This window comes from Misgurnus anguillicaudatus, chromosome 8 (assembly GCF_027580225.2).
Source record: "Misgurnus anguillicaudatus chromosome 8, ASM2758022v2, whole genome shotgun sequence".
NCBI classification, from domain to species: Eukaryota; Metazoa; Chordata; class Actinopteri; order Cypriniformes; family Cobitidae; genus Misgurnus; species Misgurnus anguillicaudatus.
In genome coordinates, this window is record NC_073344.2 from 1,377,942 (window position 1) to 1,402,251 (window position 24,310).

The 24,310-nt window shown below is 36.8% G+C and overlaps 1 protein-coding gene across 2 annotated transcripts in view; it reads right to left on the reverse strand.

Moving 5' to 3' along the window:
• Positions 1-3,989: 3,989 nt before the first annotated feature.
• The window catches only part of LOC129450835 (transcription factor Sox-14), a 30,976-nt gene continuing 10,655 nt past the window's right edge, over positions 3,990-24,310 (reverse strand). The window contains exons 4-5 of one of the 2 annotated variants that reach the window (XR_008646459.2): positions 18,844-19,011; positions 3,990-5,154 (exon numbers count right to left, since the gene is read on the reverse strand). Coding sequence is in view for 1 of the 2 variants with exons in the window: in XM_073870100.1 (XP_073726201.1) it covers positions 15,867-16,583 (717 nt within the window). In the remaining variant the exon portion in view is untranslated. Of the gene's footprint in view, positions 5,155-15,714; positions 17,621-18,843; positions 19,012-24,310 lie in introns of those variants that run through there. The other variant, XM_073870100.1, reaches the window with a different exon arrangement.

The window sequence follows — 24,310 nt, forward strand, 5'->3', positions numbered from 1 at the left end:
CAACTTCCGACTGCTACTCGTTGGGCCGAGCACGGCGGATGTCGTCCCGGGAGAGGGGTGTAGATGGAAGCGCACTTCTCGTTCCTTCCATGAGCCAGACAGGCACCTAGATCAGAGGGGCAGGCAGCTGGACTCTCTCCACAGTACAGGACATGCACACAGACGGTTAGACTTGTTTGTAACAGTTTCACCACTCCCCTTTACAGTATGGCCTTCCCCGCCATACCTCAAACGATGTACTCGCTCAACTTCCTTCAAATTTGGACACAAGGGCTAGGATTGTAGGTGGGTAAATACAAGATGGTGGCCACCACCACAGCAGCCCGCGTAACACTCACAGGGATTTGCTTGAGCCTAGAGGCGAGTACAGACAACAGGAGACACGGCACAGCACTGCAAGACTTCAGGTGCACACGTCAAGAAGCACACTCAACCCACTGGAATCCACACACTTTAGTGACTGGTAAGGCCAATACACCGCGCTAAGTCAAGACCCACCCTGAGGGAAACGTTGGGACAGTGGTATTGGGGTTTCGAGTACCCACGCAGTGATATGCGTTGCCCTTCAATCCTCTGGCTCGCCCACCCACTTCGTTCTCCACGGTGGAGCCACTAAACAACGAACAACACTCCACACAAGGAATTAGTCTCCAATTCTAGTGTCTCAATGAAAGTAAACAAACCGCTGTACTCACAGTTTCCGTAGCGTTTGCCTTCCTTCCTCCTTATCACTCTTTCTCCTCCAACGGCCCTCCAAAAAGCCAACAATGCTGTAGTATTTCCGCTCAGAGATCGTCTCTTTATTCAGCCTTCCATATAGCATACACACACAGGTAAGTATTCAGCTCTTCAAACGTAGCTTTCTTCAAACCTGTTTAGATTGTTCATCCCCAAACACTTCGTCCGATTTAGCGAATCCTCTCAGTTGCCTTTGCCTGTTTGCCTCATCTCTGCAACAACACACACACAGCCTCGCCCGCAGTGTTTCCTTCCAACCAAGCACAACACACTTCCTGTATCTTACACGCTTCCTTTATACTCCTTACAGCGTGCGAGCTGCCCAGTCAGCAATTGCCACATCATCGCACACACCGGTTATGCATTACCTCTGATTTGGTTGCCCGGGTTTACCCGGAAGTGACGGGTGTTCGCACAATTTGGTCCGGGCGGAACTTTTCCTCCTATTTTCAGTTCCGCCCTAGAAGTCATTCGTGACATAAATACTCTTTAACAATTGGGATTTGAAGTGATTGGATCCTAAAAACCTGTGGGAGGCACCTCACCCGTATACTGCTGAGATGGGGTACACCCCCTTGTATTGAGTCATGTTTTTCTTAATTCTGTTAAACCTCGTTTATCCTTTGTTTTTTATTATTGTATAAATATATGAATGAGACCCTTATACCAGTCGCAACAGAACCTTTGCAAAGATAGGAAACATGAACACTTTAAATTGTTATTTGCAATGGAAATAACCTAATATAATAAATAATAATATAAATAAACTTTTCACATAATTATTCAATGAAACCTTAGAATGTCCTGTGTCAAGAGTGCAAGGAGAGAAAGGAGAGGCAGAGGGGGTTAGACCTTTTGGCCGCAGAGACACAGTTTGAATCAGGATGTGTTGTTTGAAAACCCAAATGTTACCCTGTGGGGAGTCCCCTGGGTTCTGGTTCTCGAGGGAGGTGTTGCGGGATCTCGACTCCCTTGCTGTGAGTTCAGGAGGAAACCGGTAGTAATATAAAGATATCTCTTTGAAAGTCCTTGTTGTCGCAAACACCTGTGGCCCCGCTGCATCTCCCAGGGGGTGGTGCCTTTTGGTCAGGATATTACAGCAGGATATTACTTTATTTAACAAAAACCCACGAGGGGGTACACAACATGAAACACTAAACAGATACACTAAACTTGACAAGATATTTGGTGTGAACTACCACACGAAGGCCACAATAAACAAGGCATGAGCCTCCAAATAAGGCATGGGACTGCCAGAACCCTGCCACCATGACAAAATACAAATACAACATAAGACTTGAAGGCAGAGTCCTGACAGTACAAACCCGCCAAAACTGAACCCAGCGGACTATGGCAGAGGACCCAGAGTGGTGGAATGCCCTTACCGCCGAGTCACATTCCGGGTTTGGGTCCTTTCCACCACAGAAGGGACTTGTTCTGCGGAGCTATGCCCAGAAGGTTGACCGGATGGTCAACAGATACCTCCTGGCCGGCCTCAATAATCCTCCTCCTGTCTCGGAACGTGCGGGTCTTATTTCAATGCCGTTTTGGGAGATGGTGGACCATCTCAACCGACAGCAATGGCCCCGGTATGAGGAGCTGACAGTCGGCCCGCAGCTATCGGCCTCTAGGGGTCTCATCACGGGGTCGATAGGGCTGGTAAGTTCAGTTCCTTCCTCTCCGACCTCCGGGGTTTCTCTCACATCTGCCTCACCCACGCCTTCTCCTGTTGTCCCCTCTGCACCTTCAGCACCCAGGAACAGGAGGAGGAGGAGAAAAGAAGTGGTGGCGTCTTCACCACATCCATCGTCCGTCCAGCCACAGCTTCCTGCCCAGCCACTTCAGCCGGCGCAGCCCCTGCCACAGCCGTCAGCGCAGCCACAGCTGTCAGCACAGCCACAACAGCCATCTGCGCAGCCGCGGCCACAACAACCGTCTGCGTGGCCGCAGCTACAACAGCCGTCTGCCACAGTCTTCATACTTACCCCATGGACACAGAACTCAGTACTCACCAAAGTTTATGCATTTTGGACTTCCACCCATACATCCTGTTCTAACCCCACCCCCCTCCCCGGTTTGTTATTTTTATTAAACCAGTCTAGTATCCGCTCCTGAAGGGGGCATACTGTCAGAATCCTGCCAGATCCTTGTTTGTATTTAGATCTAGTCTTCATGGCAGGGTTCTGACAGTACAATGTTTTATGTGGGAGATGCGTGGTTTTAGTATTGGTTTATTCTGACCACGCATTTCCCGGGTCTCGTAACTTTTTCCCCGATCCCTACTTGTGATTATTTCCAGGTGTTTGTAATTTACTTTCTACCTATTTAAGAGTCCTTGTGTTTGTTGTCCAGTGCGGGTTCGTCAGTGTTACTTTGTTGGCAGGCCCGGCTGCAGAATGAAATGACTGAGGGGGCATGTGAAATTGTTGAGGAGGCTTAACTTTATACCATCAATTATACACTGAGATCTCGCTTTGAAAAGACATATTTTTAAATGCAGCGTTCCATAAAACACTACATATGCAACTGCACAGCACAGGTAACCAGAAATTCACTAATGATGATAGATCATGAGATATTATTTGATAGACTATAAGTGTGGATTTAGGGGCTAATCACACCAGTTGCAGGCGCCTTTTTTAAATGATATTCTATGGGCAGGGAGCGTTTGCGCGCTGTATATGCCCGCCGAACGCCTTGCGGTTTTTGCCGCCAGCCGCAGCACGCGCTTTCGAAGAAGCGATGAGAGCGGAGAAGCGCCCGACGTCAATCGCGTCTTTCCATTGTCCAATCGAATGATGGGAGATGCGGGCCTTACGTTCTGGTGAGTGAAGTTTACAGTTGCTATGAAAAACCGGACTCCACTCGCTCACTCTCTCCTGCGTGTTTGTGCACCTCTCACCCTCAAACAAGGTCAGAGCAAGCGACCTCTTTTGAAAGTTTCTGCTAATATGACAGTTAACAGCAAAAGAGTGCTCACGCTTTAATATTTTATTGACAAGACAGCTGACTCGGTGGTTGCTTAGCAATATATAAAGCCGTGTCGCACTGCTCTTTTTTAATAAAGGCAAGTGCGCCTTGCTTTTCCAAGCGTTTAAAGCGCATTTGGTGTGATTAGCCCCTAAAGATGTTTAAAATCTCTAGCCTGTGGTCAGGACATGAATGGATTAAATCAGCAGATTTGCAAATGTTTATTTATCTCCACATATAAATTAAAATTAGCAGGGTAACTGTGCAGTACACCACATTATATAGCCTATGTCCTATGTGATTTCCATATTATGGACGAGAGCATTCAACGGCAATAAACGTCTGCAATAAATATCCTAACTACATTATTTCTCAAAACTTTGAAAAAACTTTGAAAAAAATATATATTTTCAAAGGAACTTCCGTACAGTTATTCAAAGATGCACACATTATTCTGATTCCGCATATGATTTGAATATTAGACGAGAGAATTTATATGGCAATTAATATCCCCATAGTCTATAACTTAACATAACAGCATAATGAAATTAATAAACAGACAAGGAAGCAGGATTGACATGTAAATTGTATTATTATTAATAAACTCTGAGGTAAGCTAAATGCGCCAAACACGCTGTTAACCACAAGTCTAGATAAGCAATAAAAGTGGATAAAACATTATTATCTCTTAAAACTTTATATGACAAAAATTATATTTAAAGGAAATGTATTCTTTCAGTTATTCAAAGATGCACAAATTATTCCATATATTTTTCCAGCACGTTCGTCTCTGTCCTCGCTCGCTCTGTTATGTAATAGTTGCTTGACAGGTACGCATCTCCGTCTTTCAAACAGGTATCATTATAACCTTTATAACAATAGAGTAAACTTTATAGTTGCTTCCACTGTGTTTGTCTGATATGAATAACACACGTTGGCAAATGATTATTATCTGAAAATAATTTGTATTTATTATTTGCAAATTATTATCTTTTTTGAATAGATTTTTATTGCTGCTTCCACAGACATCAGGGTGTATTTTACAAACAGTGCTTATGTGTATTTAAATGTCTGAAATCTAAAACAAACATTGTGAGTTTGAAAACACTGCATAGTGTTGATATATGACAGCGCTGAGCTCGTCCGTCTGACTCAGCGTCAACCAACGCGAAAGACGTTTGAATCTGGCAGTAATGTCACGTTACTGAACATTCTAAATCCCGTAGGAGATAAGGTTAAATTATTATTTAACTCAAAATGATGAAAATTTTATTTGTAACCATGAATACAAAAATAAAACAGAGGGGGCACAAATCCCTCGTGGTCAAAGTGTCTTCCAGTAAGTCTTGCAGTATATTTTGATATATATATATATACCCTGTTTGTTAATAAAGTCCTGTGTTGTTCCATCACGTCCTCATTTGGGTTCTTCCTTGTTCCAAAATCCTGAGAAACACAAAACAAAACATAATTTCTTAGAGTGTAGGTGCTTGAAAAAAAAATATTTGGAAATGTAAATATGTTTCCCATTAAATTAAATAAATTTGGTTTAAATTACAGATAACACCTTAAACAAGTGTTACATTAAAAGCAACAATAAGGATAAATATTCCAGGATCATAAATTATAAATTACATTTTTTGGAAGGGCCATTCATGGAGTAACAATCATATGTTCATATGCTTTCACAAGCAAACTAAAGGCCCAATTAGCTCCTGAAGATTGCTTTAATATAAAATATCATGCTTTTTTAAACTGACTACTGTACATCAGTATGATTTATGATGGCTTCCTAAACAAATAGAGTAAGAAAAATAAATAATGAACACAATAAGTGAACAGGAGTCTTAAAACATCAAAGACTCTGCTATCTTTGTGACATGTAAACAGATTGCTACTGTAAAAACATGCTGCAATAAATAAAATTAACAAACATTTCTGTAGGGTCTGTTTAAAGGGAAAGGGAGTCCAATGTTTTTGGTCCTGATAAGTGGTCTATACATCCCTCTTGCTTCTTCCTGATTAGTCTAATCCAGTGAGAAGTGTGTGCCGGGGTTCTGATTGAGTCAGTCACCACGGCCCCTGAGGGAAACCCTTCTGATAAGTGCCTTTACCTTTCACCTCCACAGCCCCACATACCCACCGCTTTAATCTCATTTGAACCAGAATGACATGCTCTGGCACGGGGAGCAGCGATTAGCATCCACTCAGCTTACATACTCTCTCTTTTCACAAACATGCACACAGTCCTCCACCGACCTGCAATCAAAGTCCTTGAATGCAAAGTAATTAATTTCACAAAAAATTCTAAGTGTTTGTATGGCAGTGACCTAACTAATATACAGTTGACACAAAGCTGTCTATTAAGCTTTATTAAGCACATGGAATAATTGAAGGTCAGTTCTCTGTAATGAGTCTTGTTAGCTCACTTAGGCCTAAAATAGTCTGGAACCCCGCCCCCTGCCATCCCAAACAGATGTTGTGTTGAAACTGATTAATGACAACATGCTTTTTTGAAAACAGAAGAATCACCTTTGTCAGGGCTGATGTTCTTAAAAGCTCGAGTTAATATAACTGTGAACTAAATTTCATTACATTTGATGTGCACTCTGCAACAAAAGTGCTTTAGTTTTTCTACTCAACTGAGAGTGTCTGGAAAGCAAAGTTTCTTTCTGACATAATATATCTTAAAAGCTTGAGTTAATATAACTGTGAACTAAATTTCATTACATTTGATGTGCAATCTGCAACAAAAGTGCTTTAGTTTTTCTACTCAACTGAGAGTGTCTGGAAAGCAAAGTTTCTTTCTGACATAATTTATCTTAGATAGATACCTTTTATGAGAATCTTAATAAAGTTAACATACTCCGTGGTTTGAAAGTGAACACTGAAAGCCTTTCATTTTATCTTGTTGTAATAACAATTCAAAACTACATTTGTCAATTATATTTTCACATTGATTCCTGGGTTTCCAGAGTCATTCCTTCTTCAGAACTTCCTTGCTAAAACGAGACACAACTGCAGTGATAATTTTCCCTTTACTTTAGATTCTGGGGTCTGACAATGGACAGTTGATTGTTGCTTCAGGGTAATTTGATTGCTGTGAGTTCCTGACAGGGGATCCATGTGACTGGATCTGAATGAGACATGTGGCATCTGGACCTACAAACCAGTCACAGAGTTCTCAGACCATTGACTGGGGTTTAGGCTTTCATCAGCTAGGTAATATGCTGCACACCGAAGGGTGATTGACAACTTGTCAACCTGAATGTCAGTAAGTGTCATGAGGCCCAGTTTTGTCAATAAATATTCTTCCACTACTGCTTAGGCAACATCAGTGAATAAGGTTGTCATTTGATAGGATATGACACATAGGATGATGGGACACTTCTTTTTTTATTTTAAATGGTATGCTTTGATGCTAAAAAAACCTTCATGGTTGCCTGTGATGCAGATGTAGGGCTCTGTACTGACACATACCTTCATAAATGATTTAAATGATAAAACCAGGACTGTAGCTTGGATTTCAAGGACCCCTGAATGTAGAGTATAGTATATTGCTATGGGCCACGGGAAATTGTTGTGAGCCCTTTCAAACCTGTGGGCTCCTACAACTGTTCCAACCTTTAACTCCATCACCTGGATGAAACATGTCTCTTTTTAATCATGCATTTTTAACAATATTTATAAAACATGTTTTATGCTCAGAACCTTATAAATGATTAATATAAAAGTGTAATTACATGAATTATAAATTTATTTAAAAAATAATAATCTGAAAGAAAAACAGGAAAGCAAAAATGTAAACGAATCAAGCTATGCCACTGTAACTGTAGATTATGCCCTATAATATACATAGCCTAATGAAAAAAGGAAAATATGGTTTATAGCTTTAAAATTAAAATCTTTAGCTCTCAATTATTTTCTGTACACTTTGTTGACCAAAATCCTAAAGATCTCGAGCGGAGCCTGAAAACATCCCCAACCAAGCAGTAAAAGAAAACTTACTTTCACCTCATCTTAACAAGCAAACTGACAATTGATGTTTATTTTTCTCATTTCCACTAAAAATTATAATAATTCAGCTCTGATTTTTTTTATTGTTTGTTAATTGCTAATGAAATATAAATGGAACCAGAAAAGAGAAGCCAGCTTTTGAAGCTTACCAGTAGCTTGATTGGTAGTGGATGGCGTAAGCAATGTGAAGATTCAGGGACAGACATTCTGAATATATATATATATATATATATATATATATACCCAGAAAGATACTCTCTACAGTATTTTTGTAACCTTGTGGGGACATTTTGAGGTCCCTTTAAGAAAACAAGCTTATAAATCAAACAGAATGATGCTTCTTGATAATCTAAAGTAGGAAAAAGTGTTCTGTGATGGTGGGGGTTAGGGATTGGGTTAGAGCAGGGGTCTCCAACCTTTTTATAAGCAAGGGCTACCACAATGTATAAAACAATCTGGAGGGCTACTTTTTGATATAGTCTACTTAAAACTTTTTTGTTTTACTTAACATACGTAAACCAAGCCAAGCTAATATAAAAAATATGTAATGAATAAATATTACAGTTGGGACTTTTAATAGAATGTGCTTTGGCGGGCACCTCACAGACTCTGTGCGGGCTACCTGGTTGGTGACCCCTGGGTTAGAGGAAGGGAATATACAGTTTGTACAGTATAAAATGCATTACGTCTATGGAATGTCCCCACAAAACATGGAAACACAGAATGTGTGTGTGTGTGTGTGTGTGTGTGTGTGTGTGTGTGTGTGTGTGTGTGTGTGTGTGTGTGTGTGTGTGTGTGTGTGTGTGTGTGTGTGTGAGTGTGTGTGTGAGAGAGAGAGAGAGAGAGAGAGAGAGAGAGAGTCAGTTCACCTACTACTTTTGACATGTGATAAATTGACATTAGTAACATACATAAGAAATATATGTTGATTTGACGACAAACGTTTTTACAGTGTAGGGTTAAAAGTCTCTGGCCTTTTTACACTCTAAAAATGCTGAATTAGTTGCAACCCAGCATATGCATTTAATTTAACTTATCCTGGGTTGTTTATAAAACATTTTCTGGGTTAATTTAACCCAATGGCTGGGCTTGTCCCTTTCTGATCCAATGCTGGGTTGAAAATAACCCATACCTTTTAACAGAGTGTATGCATATCTTGTAGTGTAAGATAGTAAATATACAAATGGGAATTAACTCAATATAATAGCTTTAAACAGCAGATCAGTTAATAATGATAATTATTAAAACATGTTGTACATCTTTATGTATTTTACATATTTAGACATCATTTTCACAAATTAATATACACTCTCAGAAATGAAGGTACAAAAGTTGTCACTGGGACAAGTACCCTTTCAAAAAGGTACACCTTTGTACCCAAAGAGTGCATATTAGTACTTTGAACTGCCAAAATGTACCTTTAAAGGAACATATTTGTACCTAAATGGTACATATTAGGACCTTTTTAAAGGGTACTGCCCCAGTGACAGCTTCGTACCTTTATTTTTGACAGTGTATTGTACTTCTAAAAAAGGTAATTTTGGGGGCCTAAACATGTTGTGAAAATGCTTTGAGTGATGAAAGACATTATCTAAGTTTAATAATGTTTGCACACACTCTACACTATGATGAGAGATATTAAAACATTGCTACGCATGAATTCTTTAGATTATAAAGTATTGTAAAGAACGCCTAATACAAAGTGTATGTTTCCATGTGTGTTTGAGTTTCATATGATCTTGGCAGTGCCTACAGTATGTATCAACCAAAACACGGAAATTAGATCATATATATACAGTAAAACATTATTTTATCTTTATACAGTAAAACAATCTCATATTAATAAAATTGTTTTGTTGGTTCACATTATAGCACAATCATGATTTTTATTCAACCAAGCAATAATAAATAAATAAATATAATTCTGTTTGTTTTGGGACTAAATAACATAAACAATGCAAAAAAATTATATTTTTTTATCAATAGTTGGTAATTATATAGTATGGCTCATTATGTTTTAAGTATTCTAATTAATTAATAAAGTTAAGTTAAAATAAAGTTAAAACTCTTAACACACGACACGTTTTCGATACTGTTTACCCCATACGGCAATATATATATTTAAATATATTTCAAAATATACAAAAAAATCGGTGAAAATTATATTTTTGTAAACATATTCCAAAAAATATTTTAAAAGTAAATACATCTTAAAGCATTAAAACATTTTAAAGCATTGTTTATGTTACGAACCTGTAAACATAAGTTTTAAAAAGGTTAAAATTATACATTTATAAATTTTCAATTTCAAATATAAAATTTATAAAATTAACTTGTATTTAGCATATATTTATTTTATATATTTAATTGTTTTTGCCATTTGGGATATAAAATTAGAAATGTATTTGCTTGCCCTTGAAATTCATTTTGAAATATATGTCGATATATGAAGGTTAAAACTAAATATATTCCCAAATTCAAAGATATATTCAATTGAGCATAACATTCTACAAAATGCATTTAGCATATATTTAAAATATATTTTTGGCCGTATGGGATGTTATTTTGTGAATAAAGCTCCAGACTCTTAATTAACTGAATATTTTTATGAACCTAAGAGACGCTCCGGAATATAAGTTGTGATCCTTGACGAAATCACTGTTCTGTATATATAATTATTGCAAAAATATATTTTACAATAATATATAATTTCATTTTCTTAATTTGGTCGACCTTTACTCGACATGATAATAACGCATATTTTATATTGTAATATTTTTATATAGGCTATGTAGCTAATTGACATGTTTAAAGCCTGACAGTTAGTACGACGTTTATGCATTATTTTTTAGGTAGCCAATCTGCCTTGTGTTCGTGATTGTAAGAGGGAGGGAGAGACAGAGAGAGAGAGAGAGAGAGAGAGAGAGAGAGAGAGAGAGAGAGAGAGAGAGAGAGAGAGAGATAGATCTTTCACTATTTGAATCAGTCGGAGGGCTCTTTCCCGACTGGACCCGCATATAAAGCCACCACATTTTCACCGTTTTATTTACTTTTACATGAGAATTCAGGGACCCCCAAATTCAAGGCCGGCGCTTCAAACAACAGGACTGCGGTTTACTTTTCTTCTGTCCAAATGCTATCCCAGATCCAATTTTAGATAGACGAGGCTGCAGCAATAATGCTTTTAAGACTTTCCGAGTGGGAGAGGAAAGAGAGAGACAATAGTTACAATTTTGGAAATGAGATCCGCATTACATCAAACTCAATATATTACGATATTTAAATGTACTAGTAATAAATTGTTGTTCCCCATATAAGCATGTTTTACTTACTATAAAACATAATGTTTGTATTATAATAATGCATTATTAAAATTATAATAATTAGGCCAATAATAAAATATGTAGCCTAATTTTAACAAAATAGCTGTTTTTGAATAAATATTTAAACAAAATAAAGAACCTCTTGTTACAGCAAAAATCAGACTTGTTTAACAAACTAAAATAAGCACAGCGAATTGACAAGGAAACAAGTCTACAAAATTAGCATGGCAAGATTCAGGGAAAGATATATTTATAAGCTACATATCTAACTTAATTCTGCGACCATGTATTTTGGCATTATAAGACAATAATGTAAATGACCCATGGCATTCACTTAAAAGTGTCATGTCCTCTCACTTTTGTTTCGTGTGTTTTATTTTTTCCACTAAAGTGTTTCAGAAAGAAAGCGCCTTGTATCTCCCACCTTCTTAAATTTTATCGCTAAATGAAGCATGTAAATGATCTGAAAGCACAGCCTGTCGCATTAAATTAAATAAAATAGAGAACAACTATCCTCTCTTTTTCTCTGATCTCCCGCTGAAAGGAGTCTTGGGGAGATAAGACGGATTGAATTCGGGCTCTCCGTTGATCTCAAATAACGTCTCAGAAAGGACGTATGGGTCTGTAATTTTAAATCATAATTTTCACCTCTAATTTGTTGCATTTATGTTTTGTTTGCGACGTTTTATTTTACAGACTGCTTGAGAAAAAAATGTAAATAATCGCAGTTTATTAATAGACCTATCTATTAATGGGCTTACCAACTAAACAAAATCATCAAAATCATCTTAAAAAATCATCTCAAAATCAACAAAATCATCTGAATGGTAATTAATTGTGAGGTCTTGTTGGTTTGTCACGTTGTTTATAATGTCATGTTATATGGATCAACAGTTCAAATTATAAAATGGTTTAGGGCATCTGTGCAGTTGTGTAGTGTCCTATACTTAAACCTAAAGTTACATTTCAAGACTTAAAAAATTGGTAAATATTTAAGTTTAATTTAGGATCACGTTTTACTGTTGAAATAATCTAGTGTTGCAGAGAACACGCTTTTCCATGCCATTCTTTCAGAAGTAATCTTTAAGGTTGCCTAATTATCATCGTCTAATTTCAAAGTTGATGTAAAACTTGCTATTCGGTTCAAAGGACTATCGCCCTAATTTATAGCGACAGATAAAACAGTCTTGTCATAAAAATCAGAGCCCTTTATATCGAATTGCACCTTGGGCAATAGTGCAGAATCGTGAATCTTAACTTCTTCCAGCATATGTTCCTGGAAGATAAGTAAACAATCTGGATATGAAATTGAAATTTTAATTAATACAGTAACGATATTACACCTCTGTGTTCAAATCCCATTGCCCATTCCTGCTACAACAGACAAAAGTAGAGGCCAATTCCAATCCTCTGTTTGCAGCTCAAACTCAATTGTTCTGCAAGCTTGTTTCCTTTGAGAGAACCCCATTTTCCTTTTAAGTCGACTGCTTCACTTTCAGCAACTGCTTTTCTTTCTAAAACCGGGGCGCCTTTACCCGTTGTGATAAATTTCATTATTATTTGATTGATGTCAAAATGTGAAAAAACGTAGACCCGCAATTATTCTGACCCGTTCTCACCAAGATGCGTACAAATGACACGCAGTGTGATTATCGTGCAATAGATACGCCAAATTCCGATTTTGCCTGCATATGATACGCCAGTCCTTCCCATTCACTTATATGGCGAATCGTTTCGTGTCGTTTTATTTATTGTTTTCTCATTTGTTTTCTGTTATTTCAACCATTTTTGCTAGGGTTTAGGGTTAGATTTCAGATTTGTTTAAGCAGGTTATTTAATATACAAGTTTATCTATGTTTTTGTCTATATTTAAGCCATGGTCGCTTGGAGTTGGGGTTAGAGTTGGGGTTTGGGTTAGGATGTCATTTTTATATAACAAAAAGTTGTTCTAACCCTAAACCCAAGCGAAATGAATTTGGCGTATCTATTGCACGATAATCACACTGCGTGTCATTTGTACGCTTTTTGGTGAGAATGGGTTGTTATATGCCTTACGTTATTAAACCAAACGTCACAGTGAAATACAATATTGAAATAAGGCAACAAACTTATTTTAGGGGCCTCTGAAAAGCTTGTTGGCATTGCATTTGATTATTTATCATTTCCTTTTAATAATAATATATCAGGAGTTACAGAAAATTATAATTAAAAAATGATATTTGGTGGGGGTAATAATTAATTGGCGTGTATAGCCTATAATGTGATAACGTTTTAATTTAAATATTGAAATTGACCAAAAAAAACGCTATTTGTTTCATAATACTTAATGTTTTTAACAGTGTTGGTATAAGATCTAAACTCTAAAGATCTTAACTTAACCGAAGCGGTAAAACAGGTGGAACAATAGAGTCCTAAAACGTCTCTTACACCAGGCTTGTGCACAATTCAGAATTTCAGAATTGGCCTCCATTCAATTCATGAATTGGAATTTGAATTGAATTAACTCTGCCCTACAGGAAGTTGAATTGGAATTGGAATGACAGGAAATGGAATTAAATTCATGGCAATTCAAAGAAATTCCACAAACAAAACAGAAAGAATCTCACATACATTCAGTGTTAGGAAAGTTACTTTGGAAAATTGTTTGGAAACCATTTTAAATACTCGGTTAAAGTAAAGCATTCTGGGAAATGAAGTCATGTTCCATTGTGTTCCACAAAATTACAATTACAAAAAAATCAAACTTAATTATTTGTTATGTGACTAGAGTTTTGAACATTAATTGCTGGGGGAAAACATTTTCTGTTAATGTAATCTGTACAAGTAGTTCAAACTAATATAATTTATAGATTATGTAATGCAATCATATCTGACATATACTGAAAGCTTCATTTTTAACACTTTACTTAATGTATAATATGTATATGAATGTCTATTGAATTGCAATTCTGCTTCCTTTAATTCAAATTCGAATTGTAATTCTAGATCCTGTTTTTGACATCAATTCAAATTCAATTCAAATTCAAGAAGTGAATTGGAATTTAGGAGTCATGCTCAATTCAATTCTGAATTGTGCACAAGCCCGTCTTACACATCCACACATCAAAGTGTGGGATTTCCTTATTTCGATAAGGACACACACACACACACACACACACACACACACACACACACACACACACACACACACACACACACACACACACACACAAACACACACACACACACACACACACGATTGCAAAAATATGAGCTCAAAATATAAATTAAAACCACAAAAAAAGAGCTCATCAAGCCGAATAGACCATAAAATGCAAACTGGCAGATGCTAAATATGCAGTGATCTGTAATGTATTAGCGCATATTTATTACTATGCGTTTGTCAGCGCTGCAAAATTTGTGAAGTCTGAGATTTTGAAGCAATCTTGACGCTTTTGTTTTTATTGTTTTTATTAGAAAATGTTTGTAATATGACATGCCTCAAACCACCCCTCCTTCAATTTCCATTTTATTGTCCGTCTCAGGGTAAATCACAATTCACGTTCTCCCTCAGTTTACCTAAGCGTTCCTCTACAGTAATTGTTTTGCCATTTAATTTTTCGCGTTCCCTTATACATTCGTCGGAAACGCCATGCCTTGACAGAGTTTACCTAAAATCTATGCCGAAAAGCCAGATTGTTATATTAGGCAGCCTTCAACAAAAACATTAAACTACTTGAACAGTGCCCTTTAATTGTTTACAGTATCTAATAAGTGGAATTTCTGGTGTATGTTTATATTTGGCAGGAACATCTTTTTCTGATCGACCAATCAAATGTAAAGTTCTCCAGAAATGAAAGCAGTTTACCTAATATAATAACGGAAGAGCAAACAATTATTAAACGATTTATTCGCACTTAATGTACAGCGATACAGCAGGGCTTTTTTGCTGCATTTGCCTTTTTGCCTTGAGACACTACTGTAGAAGAGAATCGCCCAAACCTTTTTTATTAATTTAAATATGCAACATAACAAGAGATGTGTATTTTTTTAAGACAGATGTCTTTATTTAAAATGTCTTTGCTCGGTAAATGAACGAAGAATCGAGGTATCACCCGATTTAGATAAATTTTCCTTTCCATTAACATGACAGGATTTAAGTTGTCATCGCAGATAAAAAATACAAGATGGACAGCTTCGCTTCAAACTTTTAGTTCAATTCAAATCAAAAGAACGAGTGACTAACACTGAACCACATAAATTGTCAAAATTAAGGATAATAAAAGGTAAGATTTTTTCATTTTATATTTTGAATAGACTGTCTAATTGCAGAAATCGGTTAGATCTTTTTAATCAAAATAACCCGTATAATCTATTAAACGTTGAATTTCCAACTTTGAAATCCCTAATAGTCATAAAATTTGAATTTCAGAGTGCTAAAAAAACAGCATTAAATACAATAGGCTGTACAAAGAACATCAATCTTAACCGGTATTTGTGCAAATTAAAGTCATTAAAATAATAATATGATGATAATAACAATTATATTAACTGTCAAAACACAATTATCATTTTAGCATCAAATTGTACATAATAAATAAAATTAATGGCATCCAAATCCTATTGCCATAATAATAATAAACGTTTCAACATTTACATTTCTTACAGTACTGGGCACCTGCCTTACATTTATTCCAAGATCCAAGGAACCTCTCGTACTTGGCGAAAAGTTCAATTCCACACGGACTCATGTATAAATGTCTTGACCATTCCTCTTTTCTTGTGTACATGCATTGGTGTGTTCAAGTTTTCAAAGAGTAGAATGTTATAGTGGTGGAGTCACATAGCAGTGGCATGTGCTGTTGAGTATGGGTCAATCCCACTCTTGGTCATACCTGGGAACAGTATGTAGGCAACAGGCGGCTGTAAACTCGATGCCGACCAAGCGGTGCAGTTACAGGGCACCACATACCCAGGGTTTGTAGGCGACGGATGGGTGTGGGTGTGCTGGCTGGGACAACCCAGGGTCCCGAATGCGCCATTCTGGTATCCCAGAGATGATGCGTAGGGTAAAGTGCTGGTGGCCAACGTGTGAGGCATCTCTGTCATCTTCTGGATGGCGCTGGTGCTAAACTGACTCGGGTCGAGGAAGGAGTAAGGGGCAGATGTTGGTGGCAGAAATGCACGAGCTTTTTCCGTAGAACCTAAGAGAGAGTCCGTGGCAGTAACCGGAAGTCCTTTCAGGTGATCTGTGTCACCCAGGTAGGGCAGAGGAAACACATACCTGTCCTTCTTAAGAAGGTTTTTGGGTTTCCGCCTGGGTCTATATTTGTAGTCTGGGTGCTCTTTCATGTGTTGAGCCCTAAGCCTCTTGGCCTCGTCGATGTATGGTCGTTTCTCGGATTCAGAAAGCAGTTTCCATTCGGCGCCGAGTCTTTTACTTATTTCTGAATTGTGCATCTTGGGATTCTCTTGAGCCATTTTCCTCCTCTGGCCTCTTGACCAGACCATGAAGGCGTTCATGGGTCTCTTGATGTGATCTGCCGGCTTTGACATTTTCACAGCGCCGTTTAAACTCCTCTTTCAAAATAACGACAAGAAGTTCTTTAACCAAGAGAAATTAGTATTCACCTATTATGTAGACAGACACGGATCATGCCACTTCTGAAAAGTTGGAGAAGTTTAAAAACGACATCAATGAAAAAAATCCAGTAATTCTTCCGTGTGGTCGTGTAGATGAAAGATGTTTGTTAAAAATGACACTGGGGGCTCAGGCAAGAACAGCCCCTCGCTCCGCAAAATCCAGGGCGGGAAGCTAAGTTTCCACGGTGTGCTCGTGCGCTTTTTCTCGGAGGATTCTCGTCCCGCGAAGCACCTGGCTGACAAGCGAGGAGAAGCTAGTGAATGAGAGCCAAAAGCGGTGAAGTTCAAAGGCTGGGCTGGTTCGCTCTGCACGCGATCTGACATAATCACAGGGCGTTCACGCCGCAACCTGAGCGCCCAATCAGCTTTGAGAAATCCACATAAAACCTACCAAAATATGTATATTACAACACAAACAAAGACCTGGGAGGAAAAAGAGGTGACTCTCTTTCCTTCCCAAACCTATTTAGTTTAGGTCTACAAACACAGACCTTCAACCTTTTTGTAATAAAACTTGACATCAACCAGCGTCGATCCTTCAGAGACGACTGATGCCTGAAGAATAGGTTAAACTTTATTTTAAACACCGTAGAGCTTATGTGAACTAAATACACTTAATCTTTAAACACAGTAATTTATCACGTTTAAAATGTTTGCCTTATATTTTGATTTTTTTTTTAGGTATATATTTTAAAAGTTAACCAAGATGGTGAACAGAAAGACAAACGGTATAATCTCCGAATATAAGCGTGCTGTCTGAAGCAGTGGCCCCCGGGCAAATATTTCCTAAATGAGAACAATTGTCCAAAGCTCCCCTGGGACAGGCTCGTTTGGTGCTTGCACCTGTTTTCTTGCTGTAATCTCAGATGTTTAGAACATGCTCCATAGCCCCTTTTGGAACGTTAACGTAAGCATGAAATATTGTCATTTTAAAAACAATGCCCTTTGATTATAGTATCATTACATACAATAGATAATCAAATGTATAAAATGTAAAAAAATAAATAAATAAACTTGAGCTTAGTGACGATTTCATTGCATCTTTGTTAAACAGACATTTATTAGAATATTCGGATTTCATGTAATTGCTTAAAATCTTAAATTCATGGTCACAGTTAAGGTTACTTATCATGTTTTTTTTTCCATGAACAATCGTTGTTTTTTCTCTCGTGTGACAAATAAACGTTTGTATTAATTTACTTGTTAAAATGTTAACCAGATGTCTAAATAGCAACATAACTAATTCAAAGGTAATGTGCTGTGTTAAGGTTCGAGTACCAAAAGCTTTAACATGCAAATTTGAGTTTTTTAAAGACTAGGGTCCTAATAAGCCCGAGGCCAGGAGCTTGATATATGAGAAGGAGGGATGCAATTATTAAGTGAAATGTATAAGATATGTGATATCTGGTGAAGGGGCCTTCAGGCGTGACATGAAGAGAGATCCGTCTGCAATTTAGCACACCAACATATATTGTCTACACTGTACTACACGATGCACTGTTATTTCATAACATGAAAATATTAATCGAAATTTCTTTCATTGCTTAAATATAACATGGTTGTACGTGCTACCCATGTATATTTGTATGTATTAATTTGTCATACTTGTAAATATTAGCTCGTCAGTCGTTTGGTTGGTCTGCCATATTGTGCGCTTTGCCTATGTATTTTTATCTTTTAGATTTTCAGTGTCAGTGTCTATTTCTCTGATAGGTGAACAATGTATATATTTCCTTATATACTTAATTTGTATTAAATTAAAATGGTGCAGATTCACCATATAGGTCTGATTTAAATTCAAATTGATAGATTTTCAAGTATGCAAGGAAAACAAATTTAAAAATTTTACCTTGCCCCATGCAGGTGGATACTTTTCAGCTTTTGACATATAGTGTAAAACAATATTGTTTTTAATGTTTAACTACTGCAATCGCCCAGCTGAAAAAAATAGCTTGACCTAACATAATTTATTTAAGAACCTATATATATATATATATATATATATATATATATATATATATATATATATATATATATATATATATATATATATATATATATAATAGAAAGCGATTCACAAGCTGCAAAAAGCAGTGCAAAGCCGTCAATTTTTAAATAGCTTTTTGTTTGCTTAAATGAAACGTATGTATAACCCATGTACATATTTACTTACAACTTAAGTGAGGCACTGATTGTAAAATCCGTCTTGGGAGCATAACGTTTTTTTTGTGGTGCCGGCTCGATATCCATCAAGCTTTACCGTTCCACCGCCTCTTAGCCTCCCTCTCCATTTCAGAACACATCCGAGAGCATTGCAGCTTGAAATCCGAAGAGCAGCAGTCTGATAGAAACAGAAATTACAACAGGAATAAACAGAAATTATTGGGGCACATAGCTTTTGACATAAAGATGATGTACTTAAAGCCAAATAAAGTGAGATTTGTGAAATCAAGCATGCTGAGGTGCGCGCGTCATTAAATGGTCGTCCTCATGGATGAGATATTCGGGTTGCGGATCCCTTACGTGCGCAGTGTGAACTATTGCAGCTTTTTGGCGTAGCAGAGACTTGAACAACCCTAAAAACACAAATGAGCATGTGTTTGTTTACGTTTTGATGGCAAAGATTTGTCTATTTGATCTGAAGACTTGTCTCTGCAAATTTCGAATTCACTATTTGAAGCGCACCACCCCACAAAAAATTTTTACTCCAAACAAACTGAAGACTTATTTCGAAATTACTTCTAAGGGCAAAGACTAAAGACTAATATTCCAATCAAAAACTTTAGCTAACCAAGCCATTGAGAATGGGCTGAGCTAGCAATCGAATAGTCTAGTCTTTAGCACATACAAGTTAAACGAACATCATTTCATTCAGAAAGTTATAGGATTATATTTTTTATTGGAGCGGTTTCCCGGACAGTCCGAGACTATGCATGATTGAGCTGGTTTAATTTCAAAACACCTAGCACTGACATATTTTAACATATATCAGTACCATTGTTTTGTCTCAAAATGCACAGCATTTAAATGTCTATTTAAATGCCCTAAAACAACTGCAGTCCTGGAATAATCTAAACCCTGTCCGGAAAACCGCCCCTTAAAGTTTGAATACACCAAGGAATTTGCAGGTTATCTGGCTTGCACAAAGGCAAACAGGGTCGGGTTTCCCAAATGCATCGTAAGGCTATCGTATAAACGATCGTACGAATCATCTTAGAATTACGGGCCGTTTCCCAAAAGCACTTGAAAATCATCGCAGATCTACGAGTGCTCTGGATTAAGTGCATTGTAAGACAACAGTTACAAGGTCACCTGCAGGACAACCATCAAATTGCAGTCCTGCAATTACGATAATGTAATGTTTTAAATGTATATTTATTAATTGGGTTCTTCTTTGTTTATTTGTTTAAATTACTTATATAAATAAAAATGAGAAATCAAATTTATGACTGAACATAAATTAATGCAGAAGGAAAACGTATTTGGTACTATTTTAACGATTGAACTTAGCACCTTTTACGACCTACTTAGCCTTACGATGCTTTAGGGAAACCCGGCGCAGGTCGATATAAATGAGTCGTTAAAGCCCCAGTATATTTAAAAAAAAAATATTCAACTTGCACAAGATCAACATACACAAACTAGACTACTTAACTGAACGTTCATAATTCTCAAATAATAATACACTATTGTTTAAAATAAATTACTTTAAAAATACCACTTCCTGGGGAAGAAATAACTTAAACGAATCCTCAGAAAAAAATAGGCATATAGCCTAGTCTGATTCTGAAGAAAATAAATGCCACTGCAATACTTTTGCAATTGCCAGAACGGCTGATCAATTTCCCTGAGCATAAAGTAATTGAGGTCTATTATTGTACATTATTGCTATATTTCTATACATATGTTTTTATACATAACAACGAGCATTTATTATTTATATGTTTATTTATATAAATATGAATATAATTTAGTGTATTTTTATTAACATATGCCTATTTAAAACGCATAAAGGTAAAACACATATTTTATTCTTAATGGAGTAAAAGTCATTTAAATAACATCAATTTCCGTTAAAATAGGTCTAACTGAACAACACACCGCGACATTAACGCGATTTTGTATTACATTCTCAGTATCGGTAGTGACATTGTGAATCCCGTTCAGTCCCTTATGCTTTAGACAGTGTTCATGAGATGGATACTGTGGCACAGTAGCTGTCCATGGTCCTGATGCCTTAAATGGCTTTTTTCCCCACTGCTAACTTGCGGTCGCCCTCATGACTCCTCATAAACCGTGTTGACATTTCAATGCTTTTTATTCTTCTTACATCCCATTTACTGCTGTGATTCTGCTCGCATGATGCTGCAATAGATTTCCCCCCCAAGAATTTGAAAGTGTGCTCTGCCAAGAAACCTCTGCGAGTACGCTGCATGTTGTTTTGTAAGACAAATGCATTCCCTTGGAGTTAAGTTCTGTGCGCAGCATCGCGAATTCAACAGCTGAAATGGAGACTATTTACAACGGAAATGCTTTCAAACAAAGCATATGAAGATAATTTAAAATGTCTGACCTGCAGTACTGGGAATGCAGACATTATTCAAGTTTTTTTACTGCTAGTCATCTTATGCAGGCCAGCAACTGATTTCTATTGATGTGTTAAAGGCAACCGTCATGATAAAACTGAACAAGCCACAAATGAGCCTATTTTACATATTTAATAACAGTTCAAATCCTTTAGTGTGTTGTATATCAGCTATGCTTTTTTTGTGGCTTTATAAAACTTTCATATACATCGACAGAGGTTTACTAAAAATAAATATTTTCTATTACAGCACATAAATAAACAATGTAAAAATCTATGTAAAATTGACTGAAAATGACCTAATGGGGAAAAAAGTTTTTATGTGAACACATGATCACTAGGAACCAAGCATGTTTTCTGTTTAATCAGTTAAAATTGAAAAGTGAATTACAGTCAAGTAAATAAAGCCATAACACATCATAAAGTCTAAATAAAGTATACTGTAAAAATGATGACTTTACTTAAACAAATTGTGAAAACCTGTTGCCTTAACCAAAAAGCAAACTTCATACCAACTTAAAACTATTCGGTTACATACATATGATTTTTTGTTTGACCGACAAATAAAAGTTATTAAAACAAAATAAAATGTGTTATGGTCACTAGCTTTTTTGGCAGTTAAGTAAATAAAGCCATAACACTTCATAAAGTCTAAATAAAGTTTAAATTAAGTCAAGTACACTGTAAAAAAAAACCGTTTCCTTAACAAAAAAGTAAGCAAACTTCATACCAACTTAAAACTTTTTGGTTACATACACATTAAATTTTTCAGTTTGAATGACAAATAAAAGTTATTAAAACAAAAGAAAATGTGTTATGGTCACTAGCTTTTTTTAAGTTGGACTAACTAAGTTTATTAAATTGTAATTATATTGTGTTTAGATATTGTGACTTAAAACTTTCAACTTTCACCACCTAATTAAGTTAACAGAACTTAAAAAAGCATAAGTAACTTACAGGAATATTTTGTTGTCTCATGTTGACTAAACTCAATATTATTATTTTATATTGTTAATTCTTTCTTTCTTTACTCAAAAGACAAACAGCTTTCAAAATTGAAGCTTATACAACTTAAAGCAATATAAGCTGTTTCTATATTGTAACGAAACACCTGTTTCACTTTATTGATTAAAACAATACACCAGGGTTCCCCAAATCTTACCCTGGAAGGCCGGAGCACTGTAGAGATTGGCTCCAACCCTAATTAAACACACTTGAGCAAGCAAATCAAAGTCTTCATGATCACTAGACAATCACAGGTGGGTAAGTTTGATTAGGCTTGGAGCTAAACTCTGTAGTGCAACGGCCCTCCAGGGTAAGATTTGGGGAACCCTGCAATACACTTTCCAAAATCTAACCATAAGCAACACTCTTCTTAACCACAAAACTCAAAAATATTGTAAACGTCTCTGAATCTGAAAATAGATGAACATTAAACACTATCCTTTAACACTTTTTCTTTACTGAAAAATACATAAAATTTAACTTTATTTTAAAAATGCAGTCCCATGCAAAGCATGTTTGGAATTGAAAATGGTCTGGGGTGCGTTTCCCAAAAGCATCGTTAGCCAACTACTGTCGTAAGTTTCGTCGTTACTGATTGAGTTCAACGATTTGGTGTTCCCAAAACCATAGTTCAAACGAACATTCGCAAGCTGCATAGCAAACTTGTGTGGTTTGAACAACAGGTCTTCACCTGTTGTTAGAACCATAGTTCCTTGTTATTATAATATGTAGATTTACGTTGATCATGCTTTTGAACAAAGTAAGCAAAAAACATGTAGTACTTTCTATATCCATCATTCTAAATATATAAAAAAATATGCCTTTAAATTTGTAAACAGAATAAAAGCACTGCATTTGAAAACTGTGCATGTGTGCAATCCTACGAGCTTTAAAGAGCCACACAGATCCAAAATTGAAAATTACCTGAATTGGAGTGTGTCATGTAGCTGTCCATCAATGTAAACAATGTGCAAATTAGTTAAACCAAATAGTGCACAATTAATAAAGTTATTGGCTTCTAAATTAGGGAGTCGACTTTGAATCGCTGAAACGAGTCTTTATATGGATTGAATCTCCTGCCTCTCTTTATCTACGTAATACGAACACTTTGCATAATAATCTCCACCTACAGCCTTGACCGGGAGAAACGAAAACTCTGACCTGCTCACAGACACTTCAGCTAGTTAGTGTGTAAACATCATATCACACTGTGTTTTCAGTTAGTGTTGTTTTCACTACCAATGTCACGATCGGTATAATACCGGAAAGTGGAAAACAAAGGATGAACCCAAACGCAAGAGATGTAAGAAAATATAACTATGTATTTTAATAAAACAGAACAAAACAAACCCACGTGGGGGTAAAACAGAGGATGAAATAATATTGTGATGGAACACAAAACACTAGAACAGAACTCAGGCACACGGAGAACATGAACACTGAAATTCAACAACGCACGCACACCACACAGAGAACACGAGGGCATTAAATAGACAGCACATCAATGGGGAACAGGTGAACATAATTAATCACGTAAGACACGAGTACATAAGGGAGTAGGGTAAAAGTGACGAGACACTGGGAACACGTGTCACACATACATGATGTGAAAACACACGTGTTCCCACGTAAACACAATGCTGCCATGGCCTTGCCCTCTAACATCCAACCTGGATAATAACCAAGGTCAGGCAAGACCATGACAGCCACAAAACACTGGGAACATGTGGAAGCCACACAACTATATGCCTCCACATGCTCCCACACAGAACATAGTACTGTCATGGTCTTGCCAGATACACTCAGACCTGAGTCTAGTACAAAAGATCTGGCAAGCCCATGACAACCAAAGGATGAAGATATGAAGAATCAGTGGTTAAAATTACTTTTTCAAGGAGGGATTTACTAAACGTTTGACTGTGAAGAATCAGTGGTTAAAATTACTTTTTCACGGAGGGATTTACTAAACATTTGGCAATGAAAGATGGTTTAGTACCAACTTTATTTGGAACAACATGCGTCTCCTAACCAGAACCTGTAAGTATGATTA